Consider the following 22,771-nt stretch of genomic DNA (forward strand, 5'->3'; position numbering starts at 1 on the left):
GTCAGCTCTGAAAACATTTCTCTAAAGTAGTATATGTCCATTCACTTCCTCCTAGGGTTTCTGTTTTATTTCCAGTGATCTGAAGATGTTGGAAAAGGCAATGTTCAAATTATATATTATTCTTTTGGAATCTTACACAAAGCATTTGGCTTAAAGACTTTCATACTGGCCTGCCGTTTTAGAGCAAAGTTTGAATTGGACAAATATCACTGTATCTGTCTCTGAATATTTGTCTACGTTATGCATGTTTGACTCTGTGTAAAAACTCTCATCAGTGTTTTTGGTAATACAGTCACTACCCATGGTGCAAAGAAGACGATCATAGCTTGAGACCTAATCTAAGTGAATGTTTGTTAAAACCCGAGCTTTTGAAAACTTCTAATTTAACATCAGTGAAAGCTGAATCTTTCAGCCATGCCAAAGGATTCCTAGATAATAATCCCAATAAATATAATGAAATGCTGTCAGTAAAGCATGTCTCATTGTCCTGTAAAGCAGCTCTTCACATACTCTGGAGACAGAATGGTTGTTGCTCTGAGGTCTAGTCCACAATTGCACCCTGGCACCATAGTTATGATTAGCAGAGCTCTCAGCTAGTCAAAGGGGTGATGCATACCACCATTAGCATGTTGACAGTGATGTCTGTGTATGCAACACATGCATTGCATGCCCCAGGACTGACTGTGCCCGTAGGATGATTCTGTCTGGCCCCTGAACGCTTCACGGAGGACATCATTTTGAAGAACCAGATGGCATCCTCCACACCGTGTGATCTCACACACATGAGAGGTCATGCCACATGTTCTACAAAATGGGATCCTTCGCACATACGAGGTCATGACCTTGCATACGCATGTAAAGTTGCATGCCTTACATGTTAGGGGGCTTATTCCTTCACCCACTTACTTCCCTGGTCGTTCTCGCATGAACAGAGAGCAACAATACCCGAAGTCCAAAGGTGCAAACAATTCGATGTTTATTGGAGTGAACCTCCAGCAAGCATGATTCCAGTTTCCTTCCTTAGTGTCCCCCTTCCCAGCTCTGACACCACAGAGCCTTACACCTGTGTCCCTGTTCCCATTCCTGCCCTTAGCCAAACATGATTCCAATTCCCCACCCCCATTCCCTGTTCCCATTTCCCCCACCCACCCACACACCCACCCACCCACTTCCTGATTGACTGCAGACTATATAGTAAAACTTGAGTTTTGCTTAGCTGTACCTTAACCAATGATTTTACTGAAATTTAACTAACCAATCCTAACATATTGTAACATGATTATGTAACCAATTATATCCCACCACCTTAATTAGTTTACACCCAGCAAAATTAATTATACAGCAGACAGGAACAATCACAGAACCAGACAGAGATTATACAGACAAACAATAGCAAAGTGGGAACTATAATGACAAAACAATGCAGAAGTGAGGATTTCACATCCCAGCTATTGATAAGTGAGTTCTTGCCAGACAGCATCCTAAATTTCCTTTTACATTTTCTAGGTGTTTCCCTTTCTCTGGAGGTGATAGGCACTATCAGGACAGGATTGTATTCCTAACAGCCCAATAGCACCTTATTTCAATGTGACTAGTTTGGAATGTGAGGTTGTGACCGGTCGCTTCCCAGCTTATGGCTGCCTCTGCTGCTTAGCCAAAGGCCTTAGCCTAAGCACAGGGCCTCAGACTGTCTCAGTAAGAGAAGGCACTTACGCTGGCAGACAGTGATTTTGATTCTTTCTTTTATACCTCTAGAACTAGCCAAGTGATAAGAATACACCTAAATTCTTAGAGTACAGGCCTTTACAGACAGGCCTGAATATCTATATCCTAATAGTGCACACCATTGGTGTTGACCATTTTTTCTGATAGACTTCATAAAACTTCTGCTAGGCTACCCAACAGTTGGCTTTTCCCACTCAGAAAGCCCTTATTGCTAGGAGTGTCTAGCCAGACTGTTCTTTTCCTGCTAGTGCTGAAATCTCTAATTTTGTCAGTGACCTGGTGTCACTTTCTGGGGGTGCAGTCCAGACCAGTGCGGTGGCAGACAATGATAACCCCTTACCTTAGGTGTCTCTCAGTGCTTTGCTGTTGTAGCTCCCAACCTGGACCATTCACAGCCAGCCTGCTAGCATGCAGGTTGCATCCTGAATGTCTTTGTGCTAGACAGCTGTGGGTCAGCTGCTCTGACCCCAGCAGACTGTCCACATTCCTACTCTAGCTTCCACTAGTCATGGTTGCTACTTGCAGGGTGACCCCCAACATACTCCTACTCCCAAATTTTACCAAAACCATGTGTTCTGCAATGTCTAACCTCTCCTGGGTAGTTCAGAGAAATAATATGGTTCATTTAAAGACACACAAACACATCACAAGCTTATTAACTGGGGTGAATATACCTTTCTCTTTAAACACAGCACTGAGTTGGTTTATGGTAAAGTGAAAGGTTTCAGAGTAACAGCTGTGTTAGTCTGTATTCGCAAAAAGAAAAAGTGTACTTGTGGCACCTTAGAGACTAACCAATTTATTTGAGCATAAGCTTTCGTGAGCTACAGCTCACTTCATCGGATGCATACTGTGGAAAGTGTAGAAGATCTTTTTATACACACAAAGCATGAAAAAAAAACTCTCCCCACCCCATTCTCCTGCTGTTATTACCAGCAGGAGAGTGGGGTGGAGGGAGGTATTTTTTCATGCTTTGTGTGTATAAAAAGATCTTCTACACTTTCCACAGTATGCATCCGATGAAGTGAGCTGTAGCTCACGAAAGCTTATGCTCAAATAAATTGGTTAGTCTCTAAGGTGCCACAAGTACTCCTTTTCTTTTTGGTAAAGTGAAATAAATTTATTAACAAAATTAGGATTAATAGAGACAAGGTGGGTGGGGTAATATCTTTTATTGGATCAACTTCTGATGGTGAGAGAGACAAGCTTTTGAGCCACACACAACTCTTTTCCAGGTCTAGGAAAGGTACTCTGAGCATCACGGCTAAATGCAAGATGGAACAGATTGTTTAGCATAAGTAGTTAGCACACATTCTAAGGGACCATTCAAGGTTGAGTAGCTCATTAACATCTCTGCAGTGTTAGGACAAAAAGAGGGGTCCATGATTTTTAATATCTAGCAGAGCTATGAATTTAAGCTGCCAGGATCATCTTCTGAAAGTGTTGTGCAGGTTTCTTTGAGGATGAGGATTGATAGGTCGGAAATAGATTGATCACTTTATGAAAAGTGTTCATTCACATGTGGTTGGGTGTTCTGATCTTTTATCATTTTCCTGAGTGAGTTCATTCAAGAGCATAATGATTGTCTGGTCTCACCCACATAGTTGATGGGGCATTTAATGCACTGACTGAGGTGTACCGCATCTTGTGATAGGCACGTGTAGAATCTGTGGATCTTGAAAAGTGTGTTATGGGGAGTTTTGATCTTTGTGGCGGTGATGATATGTCTGCAAATTTTGCATCTGTTGCCACTTTGAGTTGGTGTGTCTTGGTCTGTGGGTAGCTTGCTTCTGATGAGGAGCTTGGAGAGTCAGGGGGTGGTATTTGAAGGCCAGAAGTGTTTGAAGGCCAGAGTTCAGGAAAGCTTTTCTTTGGGATGAGGTCCTCATTGAGTATGGGTTGTAATTGTCTGATACCCAATATGGGTTCAAGTGTGGGAGGCAGGTGATAACTAGGGGTGTGCAGTTGGATGGGCTTTTATTTCTGTATTGAAGCAGATTCTTTCGGGGTATTTGGGTGGCTTGTTCCATGATTTGATATACTTCTCTGGTGGAATAGCCTTGTTTGGAGAAGGCAGCTTTAAGTGGATTAAGGTGTATATCCCAGACTTGAAGTGAGTTTAAATATAAGGAATGAAGATAGAGTTACAAGTAAAATATGCTTCTAAAAGTCTAAATCTTGATCTAGAAAGATGCAGGTTTTGTTCAAAATGGTTTCTCTTGCCCAAGGCTTTGGAGCTGTGCTCCTGCTCCAGGCAAAAACCTGCAGCTCCACTGCTCTGGAGCTGCTCTGTGCTCCAACTCTGGGCTCCTCTCCAAAGCCCTGCTCTCACCAGTCATTCTTCTTCCCAGCCATGGCTGACTTTCCCTCGGTAAGGACCTTCAACGAAAGTATAAGGTGCTAGCTTCCCTGGTCGTCTTAGGTGAAAGATCTTTGCCTAAGCAGGTTACTCACATACATTTGTTTCCAGGTATTTCAACCACCTTTTGGTTGAAGGGCATCCTCTCAGCTTGCAAGAATTCTGGCCTCATGTGTCCGTCGAGTGATGGATGACAAAGACCGCTTCTCTCCTTGCTTATATGTTCCAAAATTCAATGACTTTGGGCATTATTTTTATTATTTTGGGCACTATTATTAAAATGCTGCATTGGTGCAACTGCAGTGCTTAAATGAAGATGCTTGTATGCTGTCAGGATTTCCTCCCCACTCTGAACTCTGGGGTACAGATGTGGGGACCCTCATGAAAGAACCCCATAGCTTATAAGTACCTGCTTAGGTTAAAAACTTCCCCAAGGCACAAATCCTTTCCTTGTCCTTGGACGTAACTGCTGCCACCACCAAGTGATTTAGAAAAAGATTCAGGAAAAAGACCACTTGGAGTCCCTATTTCTCCAAATATCCCCCCAAGCCCCATCACCCCCTTTCCTGGGGTGGCTTGAGAATAATATACTAACCAATAGGTTAACAAAGTGAGCACAGACCAAACCCTTGGGCTTTTAGGACACTAAAAATCAATCAGGTTCTTAAAAGAAGAACTTTATTATAAAGAAAAAAGTAAAAGAATGACACCTGTAAAATCAGGATGGAAGGTAACTTTACAGGGTAATAAAAGATTTTAAACATAGAGGACTCCCCTTTGGACTTAACTTCACAGTTACAAAATACAGGAATAAAACTACCTCTTAGCATAGGGAAAAATCACAAGCTAACACATTTGTTTGCCTTTACTTACAGTTTCTGTAATTTTAGATGTATAATTTCAGGTATCTTTTTAGGAGCTGGTTTATTTGCTTGGTCTCTCTCTCTGTCCCGAGGGGGAACAAATAAAGAGAGCACAACTTTCCCCCCCGATTTGAAAGTATCTTCTTTCCCCATTGGTCCTTCTGGTCAGGTGCCAGTTAGGTTAGTTGAACTGATTAACCCCTTACAGGTAAGTGATTCTGTACCTCTGGCCAGGAGGGATTTGATGTTACTGCATACATAAAGGTGGTTACCCCTTCCTTTATATTTATGACATATACTAATGGGAGAGCTTCTCCTGTCGGTGTAGTTACCCGCCTCTCAGGGAGGTGGATTAGCTATGTGGATGGGAAAAGCTCTCCTGTTGGCGTATGGGGTTAGCTTAGTATAACCATGTTGTGCAAGGGTGTGAAAAATCCATTCCGCTGAGCAATGTAATTATGCTGATATAGGTCTGTAGGTTAGATGTGGTCTTTGTTTCAAGAGGCAGGATGACTTTATGCTTTTCTTCCCTTCCTGTGGGCTTCCCGTCCCCATGATAATTTCTAAGTAAATGGAGCTTCCGTTGTTTCTGATTCCACCATGCTTAATTTACATAGGAGACAGGTAGATAGCTGTGACATCCTCTCCTGTTTCCGCAGACAGTACAGCCTAATATCAATATCTGTAATTTCTTATATAGTGTTAATACATACATCTTACAATGATGTTAGTCACCAGTGTGTCATTAGCTTTCAGAGAAGACCTCACTTTGTAAACTTTTATAATACAGTAATATTGTATACAATCAGTTGATTCAGTTGAGTTATTAGTTTTCAAATGATGCCTCACAAGACACATTTTCTACAAAGATTATTACAATAGTGTATAGGGTGAGAATATAGGAGTGCTTAACGTTGCACCTGAGTCTGTTACAATGGGTCAGAATCTCTCACAACCTGATGAGCTAGCTAATTCAGTGTAAAGCTAGACAGTAAAAACTTGTGCTGCTTTGTAATTGTTTCTAGGTTTCGAACCTTTTTCGGGGAGGAATCTATTCTTCTCTAAACTATGAAGGTCTTTGGCCTTAACAAGCACTACATACTGATTATAATGTAAAACACATGTTTCAAAATTTAGCTAGCGCCACTTAACAATACGATATTATAGAAGTATTGTTTAACTTTTCTGTCGAGGGGAAAAATATATAATGTCAAGCAAGACAAAATATGTAGATTTCTCTTTTAAAATTTATGACTTCTTCACCTAGTGCATATACTTCATAAGGTCTCATCCAAATACACCTTGTATAAGGAATTGGCAAATTGAAACAGAAATAGCAACACAAACTTGCAACTGCAAGATATAAAGAGTATTTTTAAGAATCTGAATATTGATTATTTTAGGCTGTAATTCAGAGTGCCTCAATCATTATACTAACGTATTAGATGTTATAGCCTTGCTAATTAAAGTTACAAATTCTTCATATACCTGAATATCCAGATACCTTATTAATAATAGATTTCAGAGTAGCAGCCGTGTAAGTCTGTATCCACAAAAAGAAAAGGAGGACTTGTGGCATCTTAGAGACTAACAAATTTATTTGAGCATAAGCTTTTGTGAGCTACAGCTCACCTCATCGGATGTCTTATTAATAATGGTGCTGCAGGGATGAAGGTTATGAATCTGGAAAGTATCAGTAAGATCACTGTACTACGTTATGTTGCCATAAGCCACAGTTTCTACTACAAATCATGGTGTTACCAGCACTGAAAGTGATTGCAAGTTTCAAGGCAGTGTGATGAAGACAAGCATATATATATATAACGTTTTAGCGTAGACAAAATCCCCAATTACTTACCAACCACAAGGGAAAAAAAATACAAACACAGCAAGAAAAGTGTGTGGGTGAAGTCTGTTCGTGTTACGATATTACATCTTCAAGGCATGTATTGTACTGGTTGTTCAAATTTATTCAGTCTTTTTTTAAAAAAAGTGTGTGAGAGCTAGACAAATGCTTCATTCAGTCTCTGTGGGCTGGCAATAGCCTTGTGTTTGTCAGATTGTGTTTTGCAGTTATTATTCTTATTAACATCTAGTTCTTAATCACATCTGTCTACAATGTAACATTGTTCGGTATTGTTCCTCCTCTTTCCCAGCCTGACAATGCAGCATTTCCATCCACCCTTTCAACAAATTTACTGACCCCAGTGTACAGTTAGGGACTGATGCTTTCTAGTTTGCTGCTTGCCTTTTTCAACAGTGACTCTAGAGTGCTGCAGGGAAAACTTCATTAAAAAGCCCATTGTTTAATGAAGTTAATTTTGTTTAATGATTTAAGATGTTTAAATGTTAACTTGCAAACTACAATTCAATATTTAAAATAAAAAACGGGTGGCAGCTCATCACTGTAAACTGTGAATTTGTTTGTCAGAGGGAGTGAGTGGCACTCAGAGCTGTGGCTAGCCTGGGTCAACTGACTTGGGCTTGTGGGGCTCAGGTTGCAGGGCTAAAAATTACTGTGTAGACATTTGGGGGACCCTGCGAGTGTGGAGGATCCTGAAGCTTGGGCTGGAGCCCAAGCCCGAACATCTACACAGTGATTTTTGGACTCTGAGCCTGAATCAGCTGACTTACTCCAGTCACAGGTTTTTTTATCCCTGTGTAGACATACCCTAAGTCTTGCTTATAATATAAGCTCGAAATTAAAAGCCAAAATGCTTGTTACCACTATTTGACATAGTTTCAAGGAAGGCTGACTTGGAAGTAAAAAAACAAAACAAAACAAAAAAAACAAAAAAAAACCACCTGTGTGATTATAGATGAAACATATATATATATTTGCATTAATATATCTGAAGAATGTAATGATTAGATATTTGTAAATCAAGATGTGTTGCAGTTTCTCTAACCACAATGGTTTATTTCCTTCATTGACTCAGAGGAACTTTTTACTGAGGATGTGAAAAGTGCCCTGGAGCAGATATTGACAGAGTGGAAAGAGGTGATCAGGCACCTGGAGGAACTGGCAAGAAAGATACAATACCAGGATGAAATAAACACATACTTTAGGGAAATGGGTGAACTTGAGAAGATTATAAATGAGAAGGAGGTGTGGCTAAAAAATGCCACTTCAGCATTGCAACAACCATCTTTAACAGCCCTAAAAGAGTCATGTCAGGTAAGGTTGGCAACTTTGTTTACTTTGATATCAAACTTATAGAAGAACGGAATACCCCAGATTACCCTTACACTGTTGACACAGGCTAAACTAATCAGCTCAAAAGCACTCAAGTCTTACTTAAAATTAATGGGACTTAGATGCATTTGAAAAGGTTATCCTAAATCTGTTGAATAATCATAGCACAACTATTTATACAAATGGTTTCAATGTATGTCTTGTTTTGTTTTTGTGTTCTTTAATTTTTTCACAGCGGGAGCTCACTCATCTGTTAAGTCTGTGCCCTCAAATTGAACATCAGACTGCTACCTCTAAGGTGCTCACATCACAACCTGCTGCTCCAAATTTCATCCAAGACAGCTTGAGCAGTTTTACTGATCGCTTCAGATCTGTCAGACAGAAATTGGAAGAATGGCATCAGCAGCTGAAGAAAGGTAAATATTCCGTTTCTTCTATTTAAATCACATTGATGCCTCTTTTGATTCTGTCCCTCTTAAAAATCAGATTTTGATACATACTCTTTTGGTGCATAGTCTGATGTTCTCCGAGCCTGCAAAGAAGTGGTGCTGCACTGTATAATATGTATGATTGTTTTAGGCCTTCATTGACATACTATATACATCATGTAGTCGCACTGCAAGTGCCATGTAGAATTTGTAGCTGTGTAGAAATATAGAAGTAGCTTTTCCATTTTCCTCTTTTATCCACAGATCATTAGTTCTTAGAGTAGGTTACATTATAAGTCCGTGATATCCAGAGAGAGTTTCAGAAAACAATAGAAAGTGCTGAAAGGAATGATTAGAATGTCTGAAAGGTAATATAAGGACAGATTATTGCTCTTGAAACCTATTATACCGTGCACTATTATAAATATAACAGTTAAAGAAACCGCTTGCAACTATTCTTGTCAAGGACAGTTCACCACTTATGAAGATGCCTAGTACACTGTTGGAACTATGTACAATAAATTTAAAAAAGTGATAAATTTATCAGTCTGGTTCTATAATCCTTCACTCTGGCACTATTCCTGTTGACTACAGTGGGAATTTTTCTGACATACAGACTGTAGGACCAGACCCAGCACCAGCCAATTATAGTCTAAGAAAGGAAACATTTATGCTTTTATGAATTGTATATGCTAAAATTATGGGATAAATTGCTGTGCTGCCAAGAAACTTAGTTCTCTTTTGATTGTTGGCTGGTTGGTTAGGCCACGGTCTACAAAATAGGAAAAAGTTTGAGAACTATGCTTAAATACGTTTCTCTTCTAAAAGTCTGTAAAGTGCCCCTGTAAGGTTATCTGTCTCCGTATTGCCTTGTACTTCCGTTGTTTGTCGGTTTTTTGTATCTACCGGTTTTGTCTTGTCTTAGACTTAGATTGTCAGCTCTCTGGGACAGGAACCATCTCACATGATTCTCGGGTGGCTAGCATAATGGAGCCCGGATTGCTGCCCTTCGGCACTACAGCAATCAAAATAATTAATAATACATATAATAATAGTAAGGTTCCATGTTTGTGTCTCTGATTTCCTTATCAAATGTGTTCAATTTACAAGTTTAAAAAACATGTCCTAGTTGCTAGCTCTGCTAGCCTATGATCTATTATTAATCATGTTTATGATGTTAGTTATGACTAAGGACCAACCTACTGTGGAAGCCCCGTTGTGCTAGGCACCAAACAAACACACGGTAGTAGTTGGACCCTGCTCTGAAGAGCTTATAAGTAAGGCTATGATTTGGTGGCTATGAATCAGTGACTTCCACAGACCTCTGCGACTTCACCCCGCAGCTGCTGGGAGCTGCAAGGTACCCCCACCTCCCCTGGTGGCCAGGAGCTGCGGGGTATGCCTGCTGGCAGTGCTGTGTGAGGGGAGGGGAATCCATAGTAGGGCAGGGTGCTAGACCCTCCTCTCTCCCCATTTTGTCATGGATATTTTTAGTAAAAGTCAGGGACAGGTCACAGCTTCCATGAATTTTTGTTAATTGCCCATTACCTGTCCCTGACTTTTACTAAAAATGTCTGACAAAATTGTAGCCTTACTTATAAGCCAAATAGATGAGACAAACATAGGGTCTTAACAAACAAAGACAACCTTGTGGTCACCGCAAACAACACATTAGTTCCACTTTTTTTTTGGGGTGGATTTTTTTAGGAAGGGGATAAATTAAATAGAAAGGGAAGGGGGTGAAGGGGGCAGGGCAAGAGGGTAAGAGGAGCAGGTTTGGAGTGAAGCTGAAGGGGAAGAGGCTGTGAGGGAAGGGGGTGATTAGAGTGAACAGCCAATCAGCACAGGAAATAGAAAGCCCTGTTAAAACTGTAAAAAGTTCTGATTGTCCAGAGGTGGTCCCCGCTTTGGCTACTTCTGCCCCTTCCAGGTGCAGTCTCTGGCTGGCTCCTCTTTGTAGTTTTCCTCCAGTGCCCCATGAAAGTTAAGATAGCTGCTTACATATCTCTAGTAATTAGGCCTGCAGTGTTATCTGTGCTCTCTGCCCTCCATGTGGGTGTAACTGATGGAAAATTAACAAGCATTTCTCTTGGTGCATAAGAAGCTGTGTTGGTTCTCTGGTGCCAATTGGAGTAAAAAGTAGTGAAAACGGATCTAATTGCTGAGCTTATCGGCTTCTAAATAGACACAAATAACTGATCTGCTGTGTCCTATTTATAATATGGAGATATATCTATCTCATAGAACTGGAGGGGACCGGTTTCAGAATAGAATCACACTTGAAATAACTCTTGAGGAACCTCCCATTTTGAATTCCCAATCTGATCTCCCACATTTCCTGCAGCAACTATATGGCTTTATATGTTAAAAATTAATATCAGTATTGTATTAAGGAGATACAGACAAGGTGAAAGTAACATAGTGGTGCAACTGGTTAGGTACATCTTCTCATCTCGTGCCTGCTATTTATTTATTTCTTCCTGGGTGTACAGCTTTTTTTAACATCAAGTCTCCTCCTCTTGTTGCCTGCAGACTTGACTGCTCTCACCTTTTGCTGGTTACTTAGCAGTTCTATATGTTGTTTACCTCTCTGATTTTGGTGGTGTCTGCAAATTTGGTTGAAATTACACAGAAGAAACGTTAAGCAAAAGAAAGAGTTTCTAACAGACTTCCGTTCCGGTATACCAGTGTTTCTCAGTGACTGGTCCGTGGACAGGTCTCCCTGACACAATTTAGGAAGGCAACAACCCTGTCCATGGTAACAAAAAGGTTGAGAAACCCTGCTGTATAGCAGATATACGAGGAAACTTTGGAGGAATGACTGGTAAGGGAACAAGATTAAAATTAATTTTGAGGAAAAGAATTATTATTTGACAAAAAAAGGAGATGGGGAAACTTGTAAAATAGGCAACAATGCAGGTTTCAGGCCTATCTGCTGCTGTGTTGTGTATGATCCATGAGAGATGTGGTATTACAGAAAGTCTATGACTGTAAGACCTCATTAGTTGTGACTCTCTAGAGAGCTTCTAGAGCAGGGGTTCTCAAACTTCATTGCACTGCAACCCCCTTCTGACAACAAAAATTACTACATGACCCCGGAAGAGGGGACCGAAGCCTGAGCCTGGCCAAGCCCTGCTGTCCCTGGCGGGAGAAGGGCGGGGGGTGGACTAAACCAAAGCCTGAGCCCGGCTGTGGGTGGGGACAAACCTGAAGCCCCATCAGCCAGGGCTGACAGCCTTGGGTTGAAGGCTTTAGCCCTGGGCGATGGGGCTCAGGCTTGGGCTTTGACCCTGGGCCTGAGCAAGTCTAACGCCATCCGGGTGACCCCAGTTTGAGAACCACTGTTCTAGAGGATTCATCTGACAAGCTAAATCTCACAAAATCCCAATATCTTTTTTTACATCCTTCATGACTACTTAAATTGAGGTGTGGTGTGTAGCAAGATGATGTGAAATCACACACACCCTTTTTTTTTTTGTGGGTGCATGGGTCAGTGCTTGAATATTGGCTTCTATGTCGGGCTGAACTGGCCTTTTAGTTCACCTATTCAACCACTGTAATGGAAGTAGCTCTGGGTACCCCAAGTAGCCTCTGTGCTATTGAATTCATCTTCTGAATCTCAGTAACTGGTTCTGTCAAGCAAAAAAAATAGGTGGATAGTAACAGTTATTGTTTAGGTCACAGATGTAGGGGGGGATCTTACCTGGCTATGGGCTTTACCCTGCAAGGCTGTGAGTGCCCTCAGCTGCTACTGTGAGGTGAAGGGGATTTGAAGGTACTCCACATGTTGCAGTCAGACAGTAAACTATTGAATATATGCAAGGTTTCAGTGAAATATATTTCATAGAATCATAGACTTTAAGGTCAGAAGGGAGCATTATGATCGTCTAGTCTGACCTCCTGCACAACGCAGGCCACAGAATCTCACCCACCCACTCCTGTAACAAACGTCTAATCTATGTCTGAGCTATTGCAGTCCTCAAATAGTGGTTTAAAGTCTTCAAGGTGCAGAGAATCCTCCAGCAAGTGACCCGTGCCCCACGCTGCAGAGGAAGGTGAAAAACCCCCAGGGCCTCTGCCAATTTGCTCTGGAGGAGAATTCCTTCCTGACCCCGAATATGGCTATCAGCTAAACCCTGAGCATGTGGGCAAGACTCACCAGCCAGACATCCAGGAAAGAATTCTCTGTAGTAACTCAGATCCTACCCCATCTAACATCCCATCACAGGCCATTGGGCATATCTACAGCTAGTAGTCAAAGATCAATTAATTGCCAAAATTAGGCTATCCAATCATATCATCCCTTCCATAAACTTATCAAGCTTAGTCTTGAAGCCAGATATGTCTTTTGCCCCCACTACTTCCCTTGGAAGGCTGTTGCAGAACTTCACTCCTCTGATGGTTAGAAACCTTCGTCTAATTTCAAGTCTAAACTTCCTGATGGCCAGTTTATATCTATTTGTTCTTGTGTTCACATTGGTACTGACCTTAAATAATTAGTCTCCCTCCATGGTATTTATCCCTCTGATGTACTTAGAGCAATCTCATCTCTCCTCAGGCTTCTTTAGGTTAGGCTAAACAAGAAAAGCTCTTTGAGTCTTCTTTCATAAGACAGGTTTTCTATTCCTCAGATCATCGTAGTAGCCATTCTCTGTACCTGTTCCAGTTTGAATTCATCCTTCTTAAACATGGGAGACCAGAACTGCACACGCTATTCCAGATGAGGTCTCACCAGTGCCTTGTATAATGGTACTAACACCTTCTTATCTCTACTGGAAATACCTCTCCTGATACATCCCAAGACTGCATTAGCTTTTTTTCACGGCCACATCACATTGGCGGCTCATAGTCATCCTGTGATCAACCAATACTCTGAGGTCCTTCTCCTCCTCTTACTTCCAAGTGATGTGTCCCCAGTTTATAACAAAAATTCTTGCTGTTAATCCCTAAATGCATGACCTTGCACTTTTCACTATTAAATTTCATCCTATTACTCCAGTTTATAAGGTCATCCAGATCTTCCTGTAGGTCCTTCTCTGAATTGGCAATACCTCCCAGCTTTGTGTCATCCGTAAACTTTATTAGCACACTCTGGCTTTTTGTGCCAAGGTCAGTAATAAAAAGATTAAATAAGATTGGTCCCAAAACCGATCTCTGAGGAACTCCATTAGTAGCCTCCTTCCAGCCTGACAGTTCACCTTTCAGTGTGATCCGTTGTAGTCTCCCCTTTAACCAGTTCCTTATCCACCTTTCAATTTCATATTGATCCCCAGCTTTTCCAGTTTAGCTAATAATTCTCCATGTGGAACTGTATCAAATGCCTCACTGAAATCGAGGTAAATTAGATCCGCTCAGTTTCCTTTGTCTAAAAAATCTGTTACTTTCTCAAAGATGATCAGGTTGTATTGACATGATCTACCTTTTGTAAAACCGTGTTGTATTTTGTCCCAATTACCATTGACCTCAATGTCCTTAACTACTTTCTCCTTCAAATTTTTTCCCAAGATCTTGCATACTACAGATGTCAAACTAACAGGCCTGTAGTTACCCGGATCGCTTTTTTTCCTTCCTTAAAAATAGGAACTATGTTAGCAATTCTCCAGTCATACGGTACAACCGCTGAGTTCACAGATTCATTAAAAATTTTTGCTATTGGGCTTGCAATTTCATGTGCCAGTTCCTTTAATATTCTTGGATGAAGATTATCTGGGCCTCCCCGTTTTAGTCCCATTAAGCTGTTCAAGTTTAGCTTCTGCCTCGGATGTGGTAATATCTACCTCTTTCATGGAGTCAATTAGTAACTTCATGTACTACCATAACCTCTTAATGGAGCTATTTTTGTAATTAACTGCAGCCAAATATATAAATGGTAAACGCACAAACACATATATGGTAATGATCTGTTCGGGAATCTCATTTTAGGTCTTTTATTAAGATCTTTCATATACTTGTAGCATTTCCTCTGATGCAGAGCTTTTGGATGGACTCCTGCCAGACTGACCTATATCTGTATTACCATATATGCTTGTAAACTGAAGATGTCCAACTACTTTTTCATTAAGCAAAACTATTAAAATTTCTAATATATTCTTAATTTTTAGCCAATTTTAAACTTAGTAAATGATAACATGGGCATATATGTACCTTTATTTACAAAAAAGTAGCATTCTTCTGCATGAAATGCTACTTTATGTGAACTATGTTTCAGTATCTATGCCTGAACTATATTTAAATGTAGTGTGATTTATGTGCTGTTTGATATTTCATAGTCTGTTGGATCGTAGACCTTCAGTGCTATCAGTTTAGGCTACATTGAAACATACTGAACATCTACCTCATTCTCTGCGCACAGTCCATTTTGTGAGTTGAACAAGGCAGTGATCCTATGGAGAAAAACGGGATGTGACCATTTCATTCAAGACTATAACATAATAGAGCAAAAGTGGTAGCAAAGAGTTAAGATTCCACAGACATCCTTAACTTCAGAATTTTTTTGACTGCTAAATGCTTTACTTTACAAAGTTTTAAACCTCATGCAGTGCACATCATCCTCACTGAATGTAGTAAGGGGCCTCTAGTCTCATTCACCAGTCACTCTGACATGAAATAAGGCAGGGGCCCTTCAGAATAAATAATATTACTCCCGGGGGGGGGGAAGGGGGGGAATTCTGTGCCACTGCACAATGCAGAATTTTGCAGAAATTAATATTGTGTGTGCAGAATTTCCTCCCCCCCCACCCCCCCCGAAATGGTCTGCAGAGATGTTGGCTGCCCCAAGGGGCTGCTGGACCCAGCAGAGCCTTGCTCACAAATAAAAAACAAGACTCAGGGAAGTTCCCAGCATGCCCGGAGGGAAGGAGGAAGTGTGTAGGAAACTCGGTGCAAGCTTGAGACCCAGCATCAGGATGTTTCTCCCTCTGGATCCCTGGGCTCTAGGAGAGTAGGGGGTGTGAGTGTATGAGCCAGGGGGGCTCTGCAAGTGGGTTGTGGGGGAGAGGAGGGTGTGAGTGTCTGGTCTGGATGGGCACCGCAGCTGGGCCTCTGGGGCGGTAGGGGCTGTGAGTGTCTGGGCTGGGGGGGGGCATAGCTGGGGTTTGGGGGTGGGGTGGGGACCACAGCTGGCCTCTGGGGGGGGTAAGGGGTATGAGTTTCTGGGCTGGTGGGGCCCCATGATTGGGCTCTGTGGGGAGGGGATGGGATGTTTGGACCCCCAGCTGGGCTCTGTAGGGGAGGGGGCAAAGAAACAGGAACTGAGTTGTTCTAGAGGTTTCTTTAACTCTTGCCTCCTGGGGGATATTTTTTGTGTGTGTCTGTATTGTTACATACTTGCTCACAGGTATTTTGAAATAAATTAGCAAAATATTTGAAACTGGTGTGATTATATAGTGTTGTTTCTGATAGATAAAATTTGCAGAATTTTTAAACTTTTGGTGCAGAATTTTTGGTGCAGAATTCCCTCAGGAGTATAATATGTAACTGCATAGACTAAAGTGTAAGGTGTACACGCAAAGTCTTAGCTTCGGCATTTCTGGGCAGGGGCCTGATTCAAAGTCCACTCATGTTAGTGGAAATGCTTGCATTGCCTTCAGTGGGTTTTAGATGAGGCCCTCAAGCATTAATTCAAAATATGTTTTTCCTCAGTGTAGCTAACTAAAACTCATACATAAAAGAACAACTTTTAAAAATCCTGAAAGGTGTGTAATTACTTTAGGAAATTAAAATGGTGGGCTTCCACTATTATTACCATGTCTAAAATGGGAGCTCAGAACCCCATGAAACAGCTACTTACTGTTACTTGGTAGGAAGGCGCAAGCAGGATAGTTCATGATTAGATTAAAGAATTGCTTTCCTATGTACTGACGATTAAATTTAAATAGTTATTTGTATGGGGCCTGATTCAGAGCCTACTGAATTCCTCAGGAGTCTTTTCATTGACATCAGTGGGTTTTGGATGAGGCCCATAGAATGTAACAGAAAATTGGAGTGCCAGTTTACCTCCTCCATGCACCTTGCTAAATATGTTCTTCCCTAATGGGAAAAGTGATTATGCAAGGATGCTGCATTCCTGAAATTAAATTTAATTAATTAGCAAAACATATTTGAAGTATATGATACAGGATAAAGAACCAGGTACGCCTGTGGCACTATAGAAATAAATAATAATACTTTAGTGCAGGGTAAATTAGCCAACCACATGCCACTGAAGAATGGAAGATAGAGAGCTCTGTGAAATTGAAATGTGCATAAGAAATTTTGTTTTCTCTTTCAGCTTTGTCGAGCGTACATAATTCTTTTTGGAAATACTTGTCTGAAGATGAATTCCATCTTTGAAGCTTTTAGGAGTTTGACCTGCTTCTCAGGAACATTCTCCTTGCCTCTCTGTATCATTAAAGCTTCACTATTAACATTCAAGTCAGGCATACTGGCTTCTGAGGGATTTTAAATGTAGTGCACAAATATGTGGCTTTTAATATTTTACAGCCCAATATCAAGTGCACTAATCTATAAGTAGATTCCTCACCCCATAGTCTTTTGTTTTATGCTTCAAAGAGGTTGGATGAAATGTTTTATGCTGGCTCCAGTTGGGGGAGGAGAAAAGCTGTCTTTCCAGTGCAATAAAAATAGATTAAAATGCTATGCTATTAGGGCAGCTATTTAATGCATCCCATAAGGAACGAGCTCTTCAACTCACATTGTCAGAAAACTTTCCCACGTATTATGCTTAAATTATGGGGTTTTATCATGCTCATTGTGATGAATTATTTTGTAATTGTTATCATTTAGTGCACGTGCATATAAACAGATATATTGGTAACGTACATTGCAGTAGATCATTGCAAGATGTGACTGGAATATGCTTGAGGTTTTTTAATATCTGGAAAATCATTTGAAGTAAGCTTGTTTGTTTATGAATGACCATATATTTTAACCATTTATTACCTAGGAAACACATCCTAATTAAAGGGGTCAGATAATATATTCAATGTAGATTATAGTCTTTGAAAGTGTAGTTTGTCTGCAGATTGGGGCGCATGGTATTTGCCCCCAAGGTACTCTCCGAACTTTTATAAAAGAACCTATTGTTTGTTTAAAAAACTTTCTTATGTAGTGGAAACTGCATATAGTGCAGTATACTGTGTTTTTTGTGGTTTAACATAAGTTGAATTGCTTGCAAATAGAAGGAACCTTCAGCATTTATAAGTTCCTACAATGGTGAGAAGTACTGGTGCTTGGAGTCTGCAGAGTTTATAAGCTTGTACAGCTCCATAGGAATGTTGTGTTGAGAATTGCAACTTGAATTTTATTTCCAATAGGGTTGGAATTTCACTGTCAGTTCCTTATCAGCAGGTTTCACTGATTAAACACTGTGCTCCTACTTGCTATATCATGAAAGCTTTCCTCTTAAAACTGATATGGCTTCCTTTAAGAAATGGTGCTGCTGGATAGGTCTAATTGTCTCCAGAAGTGTTCACTTATTATTCAATTAGAAATGGTATGAAGTAGCACTGATAGTTTTAACAACCCATGGTTGAAAGTGAGCCTTTTGATTAATTTTTGGTGGTGGCAGTGAAGAATTTGCATATGTATCCGAGGCCAGAGAGTACACATAGTGCGGTACTATTTTGATAGCCATAATCGTTTTCAGTGCTGATTTTAAATTAAATATTGTGTTGGTAGTTTCTGAAACATACAAACTAATATGCCAAATTTCAGAGTAGCAGCCGTGTTAGTCTGTATTCGCAAAAAGAAAAGGAATACTTGTGGCACCTTAGAGACTAACAAATCCTTTGAGATTCCAAAGAAGTCAGAAACAGGACACCTAATTAAAAATAAATAGGCTTGCAAGGATTAGATTTTTATCGATAAAGGTTAATAAACATTGATTTCACCTCACACACACAATCTGATGGAAAAAATATTTCCTTTGATGACTGAAATTTTGAGATAGGCAAAGTAAGAAAAATGTTACTTTGAGAGCTTATCAGAGTTTGACTTAAGACTATATACTTTGTTTGTTTTGATATACAAATTGTCCACATAATGTTTTAACCATTATAAAACTTTAAATTTTGAATCTCAACATCTACTGTACTTTAAATAATTGTCTGATGCCCCTATTCTCTGCTCCCTGATTTCCTACAAATGAAAATTCAAATAAATAAATATTGAAAGAAATACTTAAAATAACCAATATTATCCATCAAAATTATATAAAAAAAGAATTCTGCCAAGCCTAAAAACAAATAAAGATGCGCAGACAGTTCACAATGCATACTAACTTGCTGATTCATAGGTCCCTAGTTTTAGGCTGCTCCTCAGTGTTTCCAAATATTATTTGATGTATTGCCAGAATGGATTCACTCCCTGTAATTACTTCAGGAATATTAGACGTAGGCTAAATTTTTCAGAGCTAAGTTCCATGTTCAAAAAGGGTCTTAAGTGTCTAAGTCCTTTTGGCTTTCAATGAGACTCAGGCTCCTAAGTGCCTAAGTCACTTTTAAAACTAGGATTAAAGACTCCCTAGAATTAAAAACCGCAACAAGAAAGAGTCCTCCTCCTCCTTACTGATACTTCATTTTGTAAATTTTTTTCATTATGTCTCCATGAATCTGAAGAAGTGGGTTTTTTTACCTACGAAAGCTTATGCCCAAATAAATCTGTTAGTCTTTAAGGTGCCACCAGACTCCTCGTTTTTGTGGATATAGGCTAACACGGCTACCCCTCTGATACTTCATTATGTAAAAACACCAACAACTACACCTACAGATAAACTACCACTACCCCCACCCAAAAATTTTCCATGAAGTCCTAGCACTTTGCATATTTTGGCCTGAATTGCTAGCATGATGATCAGTATTTTGGCTGCAGGAGTTTGTGTTCTAGCATTCATTCAAATATATGAAATATAGCTTAATTCCTTTTAGAAATAAAAACATTCTGTGCCCATTTCCTCCCTCTTTTAAAAATAGCAACCTTTTTATCAAAAACAGAGTTAGAATGCCAGCCTAGCCAGGATTACTTGGACACTTTGAAGAGACTGAAAGATATATTGAATGAATTGGAGAGTAAAGTACAGTCCATCATGAGTGCCACGAGTGACCCAAGTAAGGCTGAGAGAGCTTTGCAGCAGACAAAGGTAAGTTTATTTTCACTTTTGCATCTAGAAATTTGGCTGTCTTGATAATTTACTTACCCCAAAGAAGCATTAATGCAGCTGCTTTTTCCCATCCTACATCGCAATGCTTTAGCCAGCTTAACTGTGACTAGAGGTGTTTGGTGTACTCTAGCCACATGAAGTGGGATAATTTAGACTTTTTCCCATCACCTTGGAATTTCAGTTGGGTAAGGAATCTATCTTTTTTTATCCTAAACTGTGAAGAAGTATAGCTGTGAGCTATTGAAAGACCTGCCTTTCAGGATGCCTTTCAGAAGCAAAGAGTACTGGCCTTTTGGTACCATGGAGACCATTGCTTTAAAACATCTGTAGCTAGAGAGAAGTGAGACTTCACTTACTATTATTGCATGTATATAAAGTAAGTAAAGGTTTCAGAGTAGCAGCCGTGTTAGTCTTTATCCGCAAAAAGAACAGGAGTACTTGTGGCACCTTGGAGACTAACAAATTATTTTATTTGTTATGAATTTGTTAGCCTCTAAGGTGCCACAAGTACTCCTGTTCTTTTTATAAAGTAAGTAGATATCTTTGTCAAAACCTGCTATATAAATATACGAACCTCCCACTTCGTGTCTGTGTGTGTGTTGTGTGTCTCTCTCTCTCCCTCCAAATAGTTAAATTGTTTAAAAAAAAATCCCCCTAAATTAACTGTTCTCCCTCCTCACCCCTTTTTGTAACCACGCTGTGTATGGAGAAACTTTTTTCTATGCATTAGTGTAGGAGTGCGGGGATGAAGCTGGAGGAACTCTGCTGAAGACTAATCACTGGTTAATTTTTTTCCTTTTTTGGGGTTTTTTTTTGTGGGTGGGTATTTGGGTGTGTTAAAATCCCCAGTAAGTGAGGCTATCAGTGCTTTACTTTATAGACAGCTGATTACAATATGGCAGGAATTCTATAGCTTGCTCTTTTGATACTGCTGCTGTGTAATTTAAAGTTGGCAGAAGCCTTTAGTACATGAGCTGTTGGAAATCATGAACGTGACATTTTTTTAGTCTCTGGGGTCTGTCTGACTGGACTTCGGTTTAAGAATCCCACTCCACCTCTGTGACTAATCGACCTGAAGAGAGATACTGTGCAGATGTATGATAGTATAAGAAAGAGAGACATGAGAGTTACAGTGGAGGGCAGCAAAGATCTCAGATGATGTTGAGTAGGAGGAACCTGAGTCTGTCTGCTCTCTTCACTCACCACTAACAAAGAGCCATAAGTGCCTGCGGCATAGAGCTTACGTTGGGATTGCGTTAGTCATCATTATACCACTCAGGTATATCATTATACCCCTTTACAGAAAGTGCATCTTCTTTCCAGAAACATTAGCCTGAAAACAGACTTATCAGATGGACACTTTGCAGTTTGTACAGACTGATAAGCAAGTGCCAGTCATAAGAGGAAGCACAAAATAAGTTTCCTGTGTCTTTTCTCACTAACTAGATGGTGAATTTGAAAATTGTTAAAATGTTCATAGAGGAGAAAACTTCCCCATTACAGTACGTGTAATTAGACAGAATCACAAGTCAGCAATGGGTGCAAATATTAGCATTTTTGTGGGATTCTTTTAAAAAACCAAACTTCAGAACACTAACAGAAATGCCTGATTTAAGTAAAACTGTGGTGATCTTGGTTCTTATTTTAAATTTCTGTCTCAAAGGATGTGAGGGTTTTCTTTGTAGTTAATATTTGAAAATTAGGTATTTGGCCTATCCTGTGGCTCTTTAGAACTTTAAAAATGCATGATGCCTATTGTTATTACTATAATCTTATATTACAGCTAGTATAGCAGCACTAAAAGCCAAGGTAGCCATTGCTTCCATAGTGCTTCCTGTAACATATTTTGATTTATGTGATAACATGCAATATCAATGGGACACTGAGGATGAAGGGAGTGTCTTAGCTCCATTTTCTGCCTCTTTTGACTCAAATTCCTTAATGTAGACTATTTGCATGTGTGCACATACTGGATATATCACAGTATTTAGGGTTACCATATGTCTGGGTTTTCTTGGACAGGACATCTTTTTTGGTTTTCCAGTCTCTGTCTGGGCCGATTTTTGAAATATGAACAAATGTCCATGATTTGGTACTGCCATCGTTACTTCTGCTGCTGGCAATGGCGCTGCCTTCAGAGCTGGGTGGCCAGAGAGGGATGGCGGCTGTATCCCTCTCCCACCACAACTCTCCCCTTCTGGCAGTGTCCTCTATTTGGGAACTTGAAATATGGTAACCCTAAAAGTACTACTCATATGTACATTCTTTTTCTGTTTTCTCCCTGCAGATTGTTTGTGAAACAATAGAAGGCCAGAAACCCACCGTAGATAAACTTGCTGCAGAAACAAAAGCTTTGGAAAAACATGCTTCCTCTGATATAGCAAAGATCTACAAGCAAGAGTTCAAGCGTGTACAGGAGCAATGGGACAAGTTAAAGGTCAAGTTTTCTAATGATGTTCACCTACTGGAGGAAATTGTCTCTAAACTGAGAATATTTGAGGTAAAGTGAAAAATATTTGGGTTTATATCTGTTTACATACCCATTAAAAATCCATTTCCTTCTCCCTATGCAAGTATGAATCCAGCTGATGTTTGACTTCAACATTAAATATGTATTGGCCACAGATTTAAGTAGAATATAAAAATCTTATCACAGGGAATGCTGAAGTATAGTGTAGTGTTGTCATGAGTCTCTCAATTTTAAAACCTCTGATGATTTACTTTTTGATCATCTGAGAATTTTTACTTAAAAAAAAAAAATCCTCCTTTTTACTCTGTTTCTGGGTCAAGTTTATCATTAAGAGTTTACTCCTGCTAGGTGCTGAGTGCCCTCAGCTCTCATTGATGTCCGTGGAAGCTGAGAGCATTCAGCGCCTCTCAGGGATGTTCAGCACCTTACAGAATACAGCTCTAAATGCTTTGCTTTTCTGTGTCTGAAAAGTAAGAGTCCCATTTCTGCTGCTGAACCCGAGTCCCTTGAAGTTGAGTTTGTATTAAGTGTAGTATTGGATTGGCACAGTGCCTTCAAAGAGTAAGGGAAAA

The 22,771-nt window shown here is 40.0% G+C and overlaps 1 protein-coding gene across 5 annotated transcripts in view; it reads left to right on the plus strand.

Annotated features, from left to right (window-relative positions):
• The window catches only part of UTRN (utrophin), a 594,587-nt gene that overhangs the window by 165,705 nt on the left and 406,111 nt on the right, over positions 1-22,771 (plus strand). For all 5 annotated transcript variants that reach the window (XM_037894924.2, XM_043543078.1, XM_007056268.4 and 2 more), the window contains 4 exons: positions 7,887-8,125; positions 8,379-8,559; positions 19,563-19,708; positions 22,017-22,229. In XM_037894924.2, coding sequence (XP_037750852.1) covers positions 7,887-8,125; positions 8,379-8,559; positions 19,563-19,708; positions 22,017-22,229 — 779 coding nt within the window. The remainder of the gene's footprint in view (positions 1-7,886; positions 8,126-8,378; positions 8,560-19,562; positions 19,709-22,016; positions 22,230-22,771) is intronic.

The sequence above is a fragment of the Chelonia mydas genome, chromosome 3 (genome assembly GCF_015237465.2).
Source record: "Chelonia mydas isolate rCheMyd1 chromosome 3, rCheMyd1.pri.v2, whole genome shotgun sequence".
Lineage (NCBI taxonomy): Eukaryota > Metazoa > Chordata > Testudines > Cheloniidae > Chelonia > Chelonia mydas.